Source organism: Maniola hyperantus, chromosome 1, assembly GCF_902806685.2.
Source record: "Maniola hyperantus chromosome 1, iAphHyp1.2, whole genome shotgun sequence".
Taxonomy (NCBI): Eukaryota; Metazoa; Arthropoda; class Insecta; order Lepidoptera; family Nymphalidae; genus Maniola; species Maniola hyperantus.
The window spans coordinates 14,404,895-14,422,119 of record NC_048536.1 but is presented as its reverse complement, the minus strand read 5'-3'; the positions used below and the strand labels follow the sequence as shown (position 1 = coordinate 14,422,119).

The window sequence follows — 17,225 nt, the reverse complement described above, 5'->3', positions numbered from 1 at the left end:
TCTTGAATTTGGCATTCGAAATTCACAACCAAATAATATAATGTAATTCTTACCTGTTAATTTATAAAATTCCCTATAAGGGCCATAGTCATATTGAAAATTTACGATAGAAGACGATAACTCAATTTTAGGATCAACGAACTCAGCCACTACTTGACATTCCAATAACAATTCTTTCTTGTTAATGCCCTCTACACTTCCTATTAAGTACCACATTTCCTTGACAGTAGCTACTTTGTACGACAAACCAGTTATGTTTAGTTCCATCTTTTCTCCTGCTGACATTTTAAATGTTCTGGGTTCCATATTAAAAAATGCACTGAAAAAAATGGGAAACTTGAGAGAACGAATTGGTTGTTTTTAGGTTTCATAAACCTATGAAGGTATTTAAAAAACGGTAAATCGAAACGATGATAAATTGATAACCAAATTTTTAAGCCTAGAAGAAAATAGAACAACGCCATAATATATTAAATCCATTCCTTCTGTGAGTCAGGTCTATTAAATAAGTTCTGAATTAATGTCCATCACAATTGGAAATGTTTCATGAGCTTTTTAACATAAGTGTGAAACACAAAATTCTGCGTCGCTTACGTGGTATGCTGTTTTGTTTTGGGCGCTTTGTAATGTTCACTCCATTCCAGGATATGCAAACGCGTACCACAATTTTTCATGACGCAATTAAAATTCAGAGGTATTTTCGTAAAATGGCGGCCAAGCATTATTTTATCTCTGTCTTCGCCAACTAAAATGCTGGTCCCTATTCCGGTTGCTGATAGAGGAACTAACTAGAAATAAATAAAGTACTTTTCAATATCTCGTTACTATCTTGCAGCTCATTAAACAATAATCCCTTAAACAATACCTGTTTTATTTATTTTATATTAAAGAGATTAATGCTACTAAGCCAACAAATCTTCCTTACATACGACAGAACTCAAATAAATCCAAATTATTTCTTCAAGATTGAATAAATATGGAAAGTCGAATATATTTATTCCTATATACCTAGTCATTGGTGCGTACATAAAACGCAACGTACAACGTTGTCTACGTAAACGCATATTAGTTTAAGCGGTGCGTTTATGCATACCAAACGACTCGGCAAACTACATAGTATTCTTCTGCGTTATAGGTTCACACATAGTAGAGATCTAAAGATCTTACCCTAAACTATAATTAAAACTCAACTTACAATATCCTTTACTTTCTCCAACTGAATAATAGCTTTATTCGTGTAACTATCGGCATCAATAAGATACAAGCTGACATTCAGTTCAGTTTCTGACTCTGGTTCTAAGTGTCCCTCCATGGGGTTAATGTGCCATCTACCATCACGATTAAGCTGTAGTGCAGAAGTTGAAAATTATAGGCTTATTGGTCTTGGAAACTTAAAAGGTTCCTATTGTAAATAGAGCTTAAGAAAAAACGAAAACGTAATAACCTTCCTCCAGACCAGACCTGAGTCAATTTAGGAATTACAAATATCCAAATTGACTCAGCCGGAAATTCGGATCCTCCCACTTATAGCACCATAGCATTCAGGACAGCGCTAAGGGGGTCGAGCACTATCAGTACCCTTATTATTTAATTTAATTTCTGACGTGATTTTTAGTATGGGTATAGATAAAGACCTGGAGAGTGACATAGGCTACTTTTTATGCCGGAAAATCAAAGAGTTCCCACGGGATTTTTAAAAAACTTAATTCCACGCGGACGAAGTCGTGGCCATCAGCTAGCTTTATAATATAGAGAAACTATTCTTACCAAAGATGCCCGAAAATAGATGTCAACAGGCGAATCATTACAGAGTGTAAGGATTTTGTGTGACTTCGTCAGGAGCTTGACCTGTCCCCAATGAAGAGCGAAAGGCGTGCAAGTCACAATGGGTCTCATTCCGCAGCCTGTGATGTGACATACTTCCACTGGCTTTGACATGCCGAATAAATACATCCTATAATATGTAACACATATTGATTGTAAAAGCAGTGATATCCAGTAAGCAGTGACATGAAGCTCAAGTTTTTTTTACTTGTAAATATGGTATAAATACCTGATGGTATACTCCTCGATGCCAAGCACACTTGTCTTGATCGTTACAGGCAATGTTAATGTACTGTTTGGTTCGATTAACCCTTCTTTAATGCCCACTACGACCTCTAATTTTGACTCCTCCTATAAAAAGTATTAAAAAATTGTAAAAGTATAAAAACGCTTGACCCCTAGCTCTTGCTGGCTTCACCTGTAGTGACGTGCGAAAAAAATTGAGCTAAAAGAAATTACTTCTCGTATCGTAAGGTCGGTTAATTTTCCTACCCCTGCGATCGGTCTACTCGTTCTGGTAGACCTTATTGGTGTATTTGATTGAATTGGCGGGTAATTATGATAGCGCTTGATTTGCGGAAGCAATGAATTTGTCATGATGTGCTGATGACTTCATTCAAATTGTGGTGAATTTTTAGTAGGTACTTAAAAATGCATTGCGAGCGCCGCGTATTAATCTTTAAAGGTGGATTTTCAAGACGATGCAGCGACTCGCTGCGTTCGAATGACATAGTACATTAATCTGCCGCTAGACGCTAGACTCGAAAGTCCAGCTTCAAAATGAAAGAATATTAGCGATTTCCAACATGACTAATATTCCCTCTTTCCCTCCAACCTTGTGCTAGGAGCATAGTTACGACGTGTGCATTTAGGTCTCAACGGTCAAGGATATATGTAATTCATCTACTTACCTCAGGTTCCTCCAGCGTGAAATATCCCCAAAAATCTTTGCAAACCACATTAACCTCTTGCATATAAGGGTAGTCCGTGAAACACGCTCGCAGCATGATATCTGGCGCGGGCGTGATCAGCGGCACCATGGCGTTAAATGTCACCGGCAGAACGATCGGTGGACTGTCAGATTGGTCGATCTCCAGCTCCATGTAGGTTTGGTTTGCCCGTATTAAGTTAGCTGTCAGTGTCACCTTCCAAAACATGATGATTTATAATTAATGAGGCAGCATTTCTTCCCTAATTTATAAAATATATCGTCTATCCAGTTCAATAGACAGGTAAAACGAACGACAGTAGAGGAGATGTACACATATTTGCACATAGATACTGTTCTATCATACCTACATCCCAAATCATTAACTAGATAGACAGTTTGAGCTGTATGTTGATATTATGTCAGTCAGTCAATTTAGCCTTCTATAGTATAGTATGTATCTACTAGCAGATACCCGGTGTGTGCTACTATGATAAAAACCGGCCAAGTGCGTGGCGGGCCACGCGCAGTGTAGGGTTCCGTAGTCACAATCCTCGAAAAACAGATGTAACTCCTTAACCTGTGAACCCTACTTAGCCATGATAGTTTTCCTTTAAAATTGATTATATATACTACTACTGTGAATTTTTTCACGTTCCTATATACTATTAATTGGCTGATAAAGGGGGGAGACACTTGACTCTAATAAAAGTTAACACTTTAAAACATCATATTTTACAAACGGATCTATTAATCAAAAAATGATGTTCCCAGACCCACAGTATTTTAAAAACACCTATTTAACGATACCCCACACTATGGGGTAGACGAGAAAAAAAAGTTCATCCCCACTTTACATGTAGCGGAGCTACCCTAAAAAAAATATTTATCAAAATTTTATTTCACCACTTTGTCGGCGTGATTAATATTTATACTCATGCCAAATGACAGATTTCTAGCACTAATAGTCTCTGAGATTAACCGAGGACGGACGGACAGACAGACGGACGGACATGGCGAAACTATAAGGGTTCCTTGTTTACTACGGAACCCTAAAAAGTGTGCCTAATGCATTGTTTTAGTGTGCTAAACCCCTCTTCTCATTATTGCCTTTCTAATTAAACCAGTTGGATGGTTTTAATATGTATAACGGACATAGGTGGAAACATTTTTTGTGTTATAAATATTAGGATACAGAACCTCTGTATAATCTGACATCTAATATACACTTACACGCAAAGATACCGTCGATTCTCGACCTATGTTAATTTTATAAGGTTCTATGTCAAACTCCCTAGGCCACTGAGGTACTTGCGGTTTAGGTTTATCTGCCACAGCATAATCTTGTAAAATGATGCTGCGCATTTCTGGGCCGTCCGATGATATCGTTACATTCGCATCCACGTTTACTTGGGATTCGTTTATAACCTCTAACTCCATTGTTTTCGGAACTCCTAAAAATGGTTTATATCAAGATTATAAATAGTGAGACGTAACAATATTGGAAAACGATAGTAACATAATTATTTTCGCAGACTACGCAATAAAGCAAAGGAAATTAATTACCAAAAGAACAATTACATTAAAATACAAGTAAGTAAAAGAGCAAAATTACACATATTAGATACAGATATTAACATTCAAAGAAGTTTATATAAATATAACATACCCAAACTGACGTTTCCAAAATTCAAACAAGGTTTACTGAACATCAACGATGGATAAATAACAACACCTCTGAAAAATATACGAAACAATCAACATACCAATCTTAACTCTTAAAAATCTCATTTATCTAAATAACTAAATATAAAAAGAGAAACTGACTGATTAACATAACAACTGCTCAAACCGCTGAGTTTAACCTTAAGATTAAATCCACGCGGAATAAGTCATGGAAAAAATCTAGTCTGACATAATTTTCATCCACTAGCTCTATCAGTAATTTACACTTTCTATATATTACTTCAAATACTGAATTACTTCAAATACAGCTTCAGGACCACATTCGTTTCACGTATAGTAAAATTAAGTTCTTCAAAAAATGGTCCTTGATTAGAGTTGCAGAAAGAAATTCTAAATATCTGCTTTTCGCCGGGACGCATAAAATACGACTCTGGAGTGCAAGAGATAATACTTCCGAACAAGGGAGCTAAATGTTTGTACTCAATAATGCCATTTATGTGACCTGTAATAATAGAACATCGACATCCTATAATAATTTGCCACTAATGGCTGAAATTAATAACCAATCTATCTGAAATCTGTCGATAGCGATGTTGTTATTTTTAAAAAAATATGCAAAACATCGTTGCTAGTAACTTATCTACAGATCACAGATAGGATATTATTATTAATTAAGAGTTTAGACCGTTAAAGGCTGTGTTGTGCCGAGGCAACATGCTACAAATCAAACATTAATTTTGCGACCTTAAGCAGTATGCGGCTGTCTATTCTATTTTGAGAAAGCATCGTGTTACTAGAATTGTTAACAGGCCGTCGCACCGTAATATTCCAATATTACGGTATGACAGCTCGCTAACAATGGTTCATTTTAAATTATTGTACCATGCCGTACAGTGGCTTTCCGCAATATCGTACTGTTACTCTAGCGTAAATTAAACTTTAACAATACTTCGATTCAGTCAATAATACAGTTTCAATATTATTGGCAGACACTCTTGCATTCTCAGTTTAAGCAGCAGTATCATAAAGTCGGCTAATAACAAAGACTGCAATTATAGCAATGTATGAAATCGCCAAATTCTAACAAATTGTACAGGATACATTATATATGCCTTTTTGTATCACCTAGGTAGTTGTCATACTATTTATTAAAAGGTGGTGATCTTTTAGAAAGGTCGTATAGCCAACATGGATATCAGTGACGATGATTGATACTTTGTTCTAATTAACTGATTACCTTTGTTCGTAGCTACAATTTCGTAATTATATATATTGTTTATATACACGTTATCCATATCAAGGGTCTCCAAATTAAGATTGATTAACGGCGGTAGCGAGGTACCAACGATTTTCAAAGGCAGACGATCGTTTACCCCATCCACATCTAAATATACAGTTGCTTCAAACTCTCCTATTTCTTTAGGAGCAAATATTATAGTCAACTCTGTCGCTTTATTTGGCCAAAGTGTTCCTTTCTGAAAAATAAATGAACAATAATAATAGCAATAGCACACAATTCAAAATATTTCCCGTTCAGTTATAATGTTTTCGCATTTTTATTACAGTTCTGCATCAGATCATCTCTCTCTATCTCATATCATATGAATGCTGTTTCTCTTAGTTTTCAGGGCACCGTCATGAAATAATCGCATTTTTGTGATTATGTTTGTCTGCTGTATATCACAGCAATTTTCACATATCGCATAGCAACATTAAACTGCTTCTTCACTGAAGCGGTACGAACATTGTATTCAGCAAACCAATCAGATTTCACATGGATGATCTAATCTAATTAACAGGTTATCTCTCGATAGTCTGATTGGTCCGCTCCCTTCAGTGGACAGAGATACCCTTTGAGCTGTATTTAACAATACTTACAATAGGAGTAACTGAAATATGTTTATTTTGGAAAACCAGGCTATCATCTGCTACCAGGGCCTGTATTTCATCGCAAAATATCCTCGTGTAAACCCTCAAATGCTCTTCACTGCTCAGGACGTCGTAATACACTAATTTGTTCGACTTGGCCGATTCAGTTTGTTTCAGATCGTAAAATACTGTTGCCAACTTCACTTTGTCTTCAAAATCTATTATCAACAGTGATTAGAGAATAACAGACTGCAACAGGTGAGGTTGATACGATAAAGAACCCTAACACATTGGTATAACTTGTTGATTGGTCTCTTAATAAAATCATCAATAATTGTGAAAATTGTAGATAGGTATATGTTTTCAAATTCTCTGGCCGAATATACGGTATTCAATGAAAACTGTACATTATACCAATACGGATAATTATCAGCCAATCGAAAGTGCTTGCAAATATGCTTAAATGACAGGTTTTCAGAGACCATTTATTCCATGTGTTCTATTTATTCCCCTTATGGCGCTTATACAAGACTCTACCTCTGGTTTGGAAAGCAGATTCTACAAAAAAGCTGGCAAGAAACTCAGCATTTGCTCTTTTCAATAGACAAAATGTCGAAATGATAGGTATTACATCTAAGCATGTAACAAATCACTACGCTATCCAGTATCCTGCGAGTAGCTAAATGAACAGTCGATTGCTTCCATGCATTTCATTAATTTTCTTTCTCATTAATTCATAAATTGTAGAGTAATCTCTACCAACAAATATGTGATTCGCATTGTGTGTGTTATCACATTGATTGCTTCAAAGTTTGGCAATTTAGCATTTCAATCATATGTACCATGGTAGCATGATACTAAGAAGTGATGTTTATTGAAAGAATACCCGGCTGAGTTTGTTGTGGGCTCTTCTCAGACCTGGGCGCGTTTGGAACCCTCGTAGCTTAAGTTTTAGGTTTGTGTGATAATTAGCACCACTATATCTTACAAATCTAACAACTGACAATCAAAAAGAGTAATTTATAACCTATTTTGAATAAATTATTTGAATTTTGAGTTTTGAATTTTTTTAAGAAATCAGTTCAAACATTCATTCATTCAGTAAGAACGGACTCTTTGAGTGCAATAAATATCGGTGTATTTTGAAAGGAAAGATCTTACCGTAATAAATGCAATCATTTTTCATGCACATATACGTGAGAGTATGGTTAGACTTGTTGGTAATCTTGAACGTCTGTTGTCGCACCATGGTGTTGTAGGTGTCAAGAAATCTCACAACTTGCTTCTCTAACTCTATGCTCACTGTATAAGTGGACCCTGTCAGCTTTATTCGAAAGTTTTCTCCTGTTTGTGTCAAAAGCAGAATGTATTTAGGTGGGAACTATGTTGGGATCAAAACATTACAAACTTATACATTTTTAAAGAACTTTAAATACCTATCCGTAATAAGAGAACAATCCTGGATTAAAAACAGAATCAGCAACAGATTTATTTTGTGATCTTAATGGGTGACTGATAAACTAAAACTATTTAGATAGGTATATCCTACATCCAAAGTATATACTTACCTGTTTCGAAGGTTGCGTTCATTATTCCCTGCTTGTCACCAAGATGCATTGTTTTGAAGCCAACTCTGATATCAATTTTTTGATTAGGATTCAAATATGCTGACTTGGGCTGTACTGAAAAGGGGCTGAAAATAAAACTAGGGTGTTATTATATTTATTTAAATTTGACACTTGTTGTAAGCTCCTGAGGTTACCATATTTTAAATATCTTCACTACCGAAGAACTCAAGAAGGTGGCGGAAAGCGAGTGGATGAGGAAGACGAAAGACCGTATTTGGTATATCGTTGGTTGCCCGTTCTCAAAAAGGCTTAGAGCGCCCTGACCAATAGATGACCAGCACTCAATAGATGAACAAATCTCGGTTTTTATTTAATTATAAGAATGGGACTTTTGCTGTATTTTTCCTCGAAACGGCAACACCATACGCTTATTTCTTTAACAGAGGGTTGCTAAACTAATCACTAATCAGTCACCCTGTTGGACCTCAATGAGTGCACAAGTGAGCCGGACTTTTGAGTTTTTGTACGGAAAACGAGCTAAGGTGAGTCAACCACTTTAGAGAAAAATAATAATTATTAATTAAATCAATTACTTATCCACGTAATGATTTGAAGTAAAACATTACGAAATCAGTTCATACGACATACAGTTGGGAAAAATTATAACAAGTTAAATTCCGCTTATTCGTTCATCTATTGGTCCGACTACCCTATGTCCAGCAGTCGACTCATGTACTCTAATGGATTGGGATGGAATAGGACTTACCATTTAGCATTGAGTGTAAATCCCGCAGGCACCATCCCTACGTTATGTATTGCAAGGAATAACTCATTTTCAATCTTCAGCGGTGTCCTCGGTATATCAATTTGATCAGGAAAATCAAAGACAGGTCTTGGACCCATAGCTAAAATATATAGTACTTAACGATACAGACGTGTTGATTTTCGTCAAACAAGCAGGCCGCACGACAATAATTGACTTGATAAATGGAAAGACAAATGAATAAAATCGCTTTGCTGGTTGGTGGACTTGGTTGCTGACTGTGCATGTGGCGAAAATCAACTCGCGCAAAGCAAGCTTAAACAGATCAATAATCCTATTACTCTGGTATTAGTAATTATTTAGTATATATGTTTTTAAAAATCCCGTGGAAATTCTTTACTCTTCCAGGATAAAAAATATTCAGTCCATGATTAAAACTAGCTCTGTAATCTGTATCAAGTAAATGATACTAGCCACTTTGTCCATGTGGATTTAAAAAAAATTAAATGTCCCGTGGGAACTGATTTTCCGATATCAAAGGTATCATAATATTATGTCCTTGCCTGGAATGCAAGCTCTATCTCAGTATCTAATTTCGTTAAAATTGGTTAAACAGAAGCGCCGTGTTGGGCGTCAAGGTCAACGACGATGAAAAGTTACACTCAAAGCTCACCACCGAAACTACTTACCAATCAGTGGCAGCACATATTGATCAATGTCAGTGTAAAACGTAACTCTATGCGTATAATCCTCGTACTGTACTGGTTGGAAGGTCACAGCAAATGACACACTGATTCCAGGGGCTAAACGAGAGAGCAGCTGGCCACTGACCGGCTTGATAAAGAAGTAGGAAGATTCCTTGTATACCATGTTTAAGAACGCTGGGCTCTGTTGGATAAATATCAATTATTAAATAAAAGAGCCCTCCCTGATGTATATTTTTTCACTGTCCAATGTTACGCGGCGCTTATAGAAAGTAGATTGATTGTCTTTAAGCCCTAATCCACCACCAGTAAATCTTTTCAGCAAAACTTCAACAGGAAATTCTATGACATCATCAAAATTCAGTCAGTGCTCTGATTAGGCGCATACATATGCCTAAACAGTTTATCAAATAGAACATCTTCAAATAAAGCTCAATCGAAGGGACTAAGAAATAAATTCAGCCCGTCGCGTCGTGTCTGTTGATTCGAAAGCGTTAAAGATGCTGAACCGATTTTTAGTTAAGTTGTCAACAAGATAGAGCTTGTTCGGGGTAGGTAGAGCCTTTTAGATATCAAAACTTAAAGCTAGCCAATGGCGGGTGAGTCAATCACATATTCGAACTTTCTAAGGGGAACTATTCCTTTACCGATTATATTATTATCTACAGAATCGGAAAACTGCGAAATTTCTACCTACCGAAACCGGGAAAGGATTCCCTTTTGTAAGAAAACGCTTTTGAAAGTAGAAAAATGAAAATCATAAGGAACATCAGAAAGAACTAGAATTTGATATCAAACCTTGCTTGTATTCTTAACAGAAAATTTAGCAACGAGTTTATCGTTAGGTTTAAAGTTCTGAAATACAATAACTCTTGGTGTGAACGATAAAACTACTTTGCTGGGTTTGCCACTGTGCACGATGTTGTCTACAACAATACTGTTCAAACAGCGTATCCGCTCCATAGTGGTCATCTTCATTTCTCTTTCATACTCTGATGGTATGATCTGAAATAATTGAACATTTCGAATAGAGATTTGATAGAGATTCAAAAAATACACATAATCAACTCAATGCCATGCGTCTTCAAGGTGCGTGTAAATTTACGGACGACGCAATATTTTCCCTCATAGCTTAAAAATGAAATACTCAAGCGAATTGGAGCCTAAGAACTAGGTAGGTACTTCTCTATTGAAGCTCGGATTTCAGCATGTGGCAATTTCCGCGTTCGCCGGGTGCTACGAAGACCAAGAGAACGCTTCGAAGATACTGTGTTTTGAAGAAATCACTTCTTACGGTGGCGGTGGACTACGGTACTCGTACAGTTATTTGTCAGTATAGGGACTTGTAATATTAGGTGTAACAACAGGTGAGTAAAAGAAATCTGAGATGCTATGCTCGGTTCATAAAATTCCGAAAAAATTTAAACAGGAAATTGGGCTAACCTCCTCTGATGGATCTACCAGCTTCTTCGTTGCCAGTAAATGATACAGATCCGCTGTGAAATACCCATTTTGTTTGAATTTATGCAATATCTCCATTACTATAGTATTGTTCAGCAACAAGCAACAATAACAATAAATGACAACAAGTCACTGTCGTTGCTAAGGCAATGTCATTTAATTATCAATTTCAAATGAAGAAAACTTCAGAGACTTCAGAAAAACACTGTAGGTCCAGGGATATAAAGACTTCTTACAACTCGCTTCAGCTTTTTGCTTATGTCGTGGTTGTGGACACGCAAACATGCTTGAAGACTTTGAAAAAGGGATAATCCACGATTCTATCACCCGCAAATCTGCTGTTATCTTAACTGATTTGAGAATCAGACAACAGCAACGTCTTGTTGTAATTTCTCCGATTAATAGGAAACTTTAACGTGTAAATAAAAAGTACCTATACTTTTAGACATTACCTATTTAAATAATGTAATAAGATGTAAAAGAGACGTCGATCTCTAGGACATCACAAATTCGCGAGGTGCTTAGCTGGCACATAGAGTTGAGTGCGGAAATAGCATTGCGTAGTAATTTTAGTAGAAACAGGGCAACGCGGACAGAAATAGAGGCGATGTCGGCGCACGCGTCTTCTCGCTGTCAATTTCCTCCGGATAGGGCGCAAAATTAGCAGGTTTCGGGACGCCTGCTGTAGCAGTGGTCTGTAGTGATCGTGTGTACCGTGTGTGCAACACCTCACGCGAGTGCAGTGTTCATTGTTCAGAATCGATGAATAAGTAGTATCTTTGACTTTAAAGTAGAATGTCGCATACTGTCCAATTTATCTGTTCAAAGTGTTACAATTGTTACGGATAGTTAGTGTTGTGTAAAAAAATTAGGATTTTGGATCAAAGGCAAGTATTTTAACGTCTCTACTTAATTTAACATTATAAATACGTGATATTTTGTAGTGCTGCAATTAATTGGGTGAGAGAGGATTCTCGAGATTTAGTAACATGGTTGCATATGTTGTGGTAAGTATGTAAATGCTTTCGATATTTTGGGATATGAGAGGCGGAATAAATGGGTCGACGAGCGCTCGCGTCGCGGCAACGCCCGCACTCTCCCGGTCGCAGCTGGTAGTTTGCATCGTTGATATTATATTACTAAAATAAATTAGAATACCTACTTACAAAAATCTGTAAAAATCAATACAAAATTCCCTAACCTAAACCGTAAACACTTAGATAATTAAAAAGGCAAACTTCATATCGATTTTTAGGGTTCCGTACCTCAAATGGAAAAATGGAACCCTTATAGGATCACTTTGTTGTCTGTATGTCTGTCTGTCTGTCAAGAAAACTACAGGGTACTTCCCGTTGACCTAGAAACATGAAATTTGGCAGGTAGGTGGGTCTTATAGCTGGCTTTAGGGTAAAAATCTGAAAACCGTGAATTTGTGGTAACATCATCATTAGTATTTTCAATTTTCGAAGTAAGATAACTATATCAAGTGGGGTATCATATGAAAGGGCTTCACTTGTACATTCTAAAACAAATTTTTGTTTATTTTTAGGTATAATAGTCTTTGATTTATCATGCAAAATGTCTATAAAATACGATTGTTATACGGAACCCTCAGTGCGCGAGTCTGACTCGCACTTGGCCGGTTTTTATTTTATTAGATTTCTAGTTTCTTTTATAATGCTCGCCAGACTTGATAGATACATACAATAGACGTGTAGAAACAAAAAATATCGGTTTATTATTATAAAAGTCGGATTTTTTATATATATTTTTTATATTATTGTACTCGTAGTAGACTAGAGATTCCTGTCTATTAGTAGGTACCAATTTCCAACCCAATCTACCCAGCCTGCATGCATCCATTGCCGGATATACCTAGGCCACCGAACATACCGCTTTCCTCATCCACCCGCTTTCTGCTACACTCTTGTCTTGAGTACATCGGTCCAATACTGGTACCGGTATCTCGAGTTAGGTCTGACCGGTATCTCGAGTTAGGTCTGTCCAGTATCGGTACAGTCACGTATACCTAATGTTTTATTGTAGACTAGCTTCTGCCCGCGGTTTCGCCTGCGTGGCCTACAGGAAACAAATGGCATTTTTTTCCAGAAACAAACATTATAACATCAGGACGCGCACTCTGAACAGCACCGAATAACACGTATAACCTTCTAACCCCCATTTCACCCCTTTGGGGGGGGGGGGGGGGGTTTCTCATAGTCGTTTCTCAGCTGACACCTAACCTCAAGAAAAACCTTCTTTCTAAATTTCAAGTTCATTATAATATCAATAATTAAAACTTTCCCATACAAACTTTCATCCCTTATTTTACCACCCTTATGGACAAATTTTCCAAAAATTCTGAAACACGTATTTCTTCATTTGTGACCGAAAACCCAAATACCAATTTTTATGCAAATAACTTGAAAAATTACTGACTTTCATACAAACTTCCATCCCCCATTTAGACCACTTAGGGGTGGAATTTCGAAAAATCCTTTCTTAGTGGATACTTGGATACCTACTCTTTACCCTCCAAATTTCATGTCTTGAGGACCAGCGGTTTAGGCTGTGCGTTGATATATATGTCAGTCAGTCAGTCAGTCAGGACTTTGAATTTTATATAGATATATATACCTAGATTATATAGATAATAATGGTTTTTCCAACGCTGCGCTTTCCGGTGCAGGTCGCCATTTTAGACCCTTGGGACCCTTACGTCTATTAGTTCTCGCAACCTGTTGAGCTACGTCGGTTACTCCCCACTAGGTCGACTGCAGATGACACCAAACGAGTCGCAATAGGCAGCCGCAGGTTCAAAACGTGGCGTGTGTCCCTACAAGAACCCTAAGTTTGGCGGTGGACGTGTATCGTGTGATAATGATGATGATGAATAATAGTTAATAATATAACCCGTGAATATAACTTTTAATCGTGAGTGATTTACATTACACGTATCTCACACCCGGCTTTACTCACGTGTTTAGTCGACGTAAGCCCGACTGATTTCGAAACCATCCGGGGTCCTTTTTCAAAGGGAGTCATAACCTTTGAAAAAGGACCCCGGATGGGTTCAAAACTAGTCGGGCTAACGTCGACTAAACACGGCGTGAGTAAAGCCGGGTGTGAGATACGTATAATAATATAACTGTTAAATCTGCAGATGTTAAAGAACCGTAATAGAGACCCGCGCTCGGCGGTGCCCAGCACGCCGACAATGTCAATCAGGTCAACTCTCCATCGGGCGCCAATCGCTAAACCTGAGCCTGACTACGAGGTGGTGGAGTTCCCTTCAGACCAATACGTCAACGCGAAGATGCAGCCACCGCCACCTCCCCCACCAAGGCCACCTACAGGTAATAAAATGGCATAGTTTTTTTTATGTCTGCAGAGCACAGTCCTTGTAAAGTCCCATCCCCGTATTCGGGAATTCCTTGAAGTTTAATGGTCAAACGGAGTTGTGAGCACTATCCATTGGACTTGGAAAATAACCAAATATTTGTTCTAGCATTGCCGATACTTAATCCTAACTGCCACTCCCCAGGTCACCCACTAGATGCGGATGCGTCGTGTGGACTTTGCGGAGGCGGCGGCGCCCGCGTGCGCTGCACTGAATGTGGTCGGCGGGCTCTGTGCGCCTCCTGCGACGATATGTACCACCGCCACCCCAAGCGAAGACATCATCAACGGCAGGTAAGGTGGAAAGCTTATATCTAAACTTCCCATCCGGCCACATCGCCCGGGAGGGATGTTTGAACATCCTTTCCTTAGTGCGGGTCTACAGTAAATACACGTAAGTATAAAAAAATCCTATACATGCAAAATCTCAAGCTTTAGACCCACCGGTTGGATATGTCAGTCAGTCCCGTTGGCGCTCTTCGTAGATACTTCTACTACTGCAGCAGCTACTGTTTTCTAGATAGGTATAGTTGGTAGATTCCAGTTTACTTTGTTGCTCTTTTGTTTTTCTAACTTTAGAAGAGTAGGTAGCTTAAGAGAGTGAACGAACTGTGGTACTACTTACACATAAAACAAGTCGTGTCCAATAAAGACAAAGTAGCCTTACTAGCGACGTCAAAATTTTGGCTTTAAGCCCGTTCTTGGTTACGGTACGTAAACAAAGTGGCTATACCCCATAGTAAATGACAATAGACAGGCGAGGAGTGCATGGTAGTTGCGTGGTGGAGTTCCCACAAAGCACTGAAATATTAACAAAGAGTTTACATACTATGTAATGTATGTATTTTGTATATCTAGTAAGTAGGTACTGTACTAATTCTGTAATAGCTCGGAGCTAAATTATTTGTTACAATTAATGTAGAATAATAATAACGATCATAACAACACTCTAGGGGTAAGACAGACAAGACTTCGTTAAGTCGGAGTGCTCATATTTCGTTCTGGGCCACATTTTGATCCTCATGCATTTCTAGATGACAGACAGACAAACATAATCGCACATGTACATAAATACTTATAGCACATGGAGACATTTTTCATCCTGCAATATAGAATGCCTAAGCAAAGTATGAAATAAAAATTTTTTTTGTGTCTGAATGTTTTATTTAATTAAATAAATAAATAAATACACCGCGCCCGCTTTATGTTTGTATGGGCATATAAAATATTTTGAATGTTACAGGCATTGCCACACTCGCAACTGCGCGATGAGCGTCCGCCGCTGCCGCCGAAGGTTGCACCGCCCGTTCCGCCGCCACGAAGACATAAAGTATATCCAATCTATACAAAGAACCAAAAGCTTAATTTGCTATAATCCACTAAAACAGAAAAATCTGTATGGTGCAACATGCAGCATCATGCATTCTTCAGCGGATTATAGCAAATTATGCTTTTGGTTTCTTGTATATTATGAACTTCCACAAAGTAACGCCTGCTTCTATACAACATATTATAACCAATAATGCAATGAACCAAAAACTTAATTTGCTGTAATCCGCTGAAACAGGGCGAATCGTGCCTTGCGTATTGCTTGCAGAGTGGCTGCTTTTCCTGCATGGTTAGCAGTGGGAGGGCGGGTGGTGCATTTCGCATTCTGCATGTTGCATCATACAGATTCGGCCTGTTTCAGCGGATTACAGCAAATTAAGTTTTTGGTTAATTGTATATCATGGACTTCCGCAAAGCAACGCCTGCTTCTATATAGGTTAGGTTAGATATAACCAATTTATTATGTCTAAGCAATTTAACTATCCTTTATTTAATAAAATAATGATGATAATTTTTCAGGGTGATTAACATACAATGAATTGTTTAACAGATTGGCGGCGACAGATTAAGTGCAAGTCCTCTCCCAGCTACGTTAGATCAACGCCGCGGTACAATCAACCCAATGGGGATGCCCAAACAAATGGCGACTATAACCAATAGCAACCACTTTGTATCGCAACTACCACAAATGCAGCATTCGCACCCAACAGTTCCGACTATGACATCACACATGGGCAGTGTGCCATACCTGCCAAATGTTGTGCATCACTCAAACGCACCTGTCGCAAGTCATGACCAGTCCAATACTTTAGGACATTTTACGTCCTGGAATCGACCTCGCGGGTCACTGCCTGGCTTCAATGTGTCCCCAAATGTGGTAAGTAAAACTAATATTTTTGAAAGAAGAGTATCAACATCAAGTTAACGCATATATCATGTTTTTCACAAGTGAGTTTCAACTTTCAACACTTATAACTTATAACCATACCATACCATAAAATATGATGATCTTTTTTTTAACAGAAAATATTACAATAAAATCTTAAATAATTTAGTACTTAGTAGAAAATCAATTAATCCTTAGTATAACAGAAAGTTTTAGACGAAAGTAAAAAATCAATGTAGTAATATTTTGCTGATTTTTTCAAATCTTCGCCCATTAGTCCGGTAGATGAAAAAGACGAGTAATGAAGGAAATCAATGATGTATTTAAACTTTTAAACTGGACACTAATTCACAATCCATGATACCAGGTGCAAGCTCCTCCAATAGAAGCTTGGGAAGCGCAAGAGAACCTCTCTGCACAAAGTTGGGGCCGACCATTGCGCCGCGGCACATCGGTTATGGAGCTAGGCGGCGCACCGACAGGATGTCCTGGTTGCGCACACTGTGCGTCCAATCCATGGCGTTATGGAAGCTGCGCTAACTTGGACCATTCGTGGGTTGGTCAGAGCCCCTGGCCGCAGACCTGTTGTGTTCCGCACCCGGCGACCCACAATCCGCGGATGCTACCACATCCACATGCTCATCCACCGCACACTCCACAACCTTATCGGAGAGGTAAGTTGTACAACTATGAAGAAGACTATAATTTGCTTCGGAAAAGTTGGAATCAAAATTCAAGTTCTTAAGAAAAGAAAAACAGATGAGTAACTTTATGAAATTGCAATTTTTAATTCTTGAGAAATGCCTCA

The 17,225-nt window shown here is 38.0% G+C and overlaps 3 protein-coding genes across 4 annotated transcripts in view; 2 read left to right on the top strand and 1 right to left on the bottom strand.

The window, feature by feature from the left end:
• The window catches only part of LOC117996838 (hydrocephalus-inducing protein-like), a 40,870-nt gene extending 29,880 nt beyond the window's left edge, over positions 1 to 10,990 (bottom strand). The window contains exons 1-17 of the mRNA XM_069499113.1: positions 10,786 to 10,990; positions 10,141 to 10,347; positions 9,328 to 9,526; positions 8,642 to 8,780; positions 7,876 to 8,000; positions 7,469 to 7,651; positions 6,317 to 6,525; positions 5,676 to 5,913; positions 4,736 to 4,940; positions 4,422 to 4,489; positions 3,986 to 4,206; positions 2,736 to 2,969; positions 2,054 to 2,175; positions 1,768 to 1,954; positions 1,196 to 1,345; positions 595 to 788; positions 54 to 319 (exon numbers count right to left, since the gene is read on the bottom strand). Coding sequence (XP_069355214.1) covers positions 54 to 319; positions 595 to 788; positions 1,196 to 1,345; positions 1,768 to 1,954; positions 2,054 to 2,175; positions 2,736 to 2,969; positions 3,986 to 4,206; positions 4,422 to 4,489; positions 4,736 to 4,940; positions 5,676 to 5,913; positions 6,317 to 6,525; positions 7,469 to 7,651; positions 7,876 to 8,000; positions 8,642 to 8,780; positions 9,328 to 9,526; positions 10,141 to 10,347; positions 10,786 to 10,881 — 3,043 coding nt within the window. The 5' untranslated portion in view covers positions 10,882 to 10,990. The remainder of the gene's footprint in view (positions 1 to 53; positions 320 to 594; positions 789 to 1,195; positions 1,346 to 1,767; positions 1,955 to 2,053; positions 2,176 to 2,735; positions 2,970 to 3,985; positions 4,207 to 4,421; positions 4,490 to 4,735; positions 4,941 to 5,675; positions 5,914 to 6,316; positions 6,526 to 7,468; positions 7,652 to 7,875; positions 8,001 to 8,641; positions 8,781 to 9,327; positions 9,527 to 10,140; positions 10,348 to 10,785) is intronic.
• Maf1 (repressor of RNA polymerase III transcription Maf1) overlaps positions 1 to 17,225 on the top strand; it is a 131,113-nt gene that overhangs the window by 58,806 nt on the left and 55,082 nt on the right. The gene's annotated exons all lie outside the window — the stretch shown is intronic.
• Positions 11,384 to 17,225, top strand: part of LUBEL (Linear Ubiquitin E3 ligase) — a 15,768-nt gene continuing 9,926 nt past the window's right edge. For both annotated transcript variants that reach the window (XM_034969802.2, XM_034969788.2), the window contains exons 1-6: positions 11,384 to 11,690; positions 13,967 to 14,159; positions 14,348 to 14,496; positions 15,446 to 15,532; positions 16,082 to 16,408; positions 16,785 to 17,091. In XM_034969802.2, coding sequence (XP_034825693.1) covers positions 13,967 to 14,159; positions 14,348 to 14,496; positions 15,446 to 15,532; positions 16,082 to 16,408; positions 16,785 to 17,091 — 1,063 coding nt within the window. In that variant the 5' untranslated portion in view covers positions 11,384 to 11,690. The remainder of the gene's footprint in view (positions 11,691 to 13,966; positions 14,160 to 14,347; positions 14,497 to 15,445; positions 15,533 to 16,081; positions 16,409 to 16,784; positions 17,092 to 17,225) is intronic.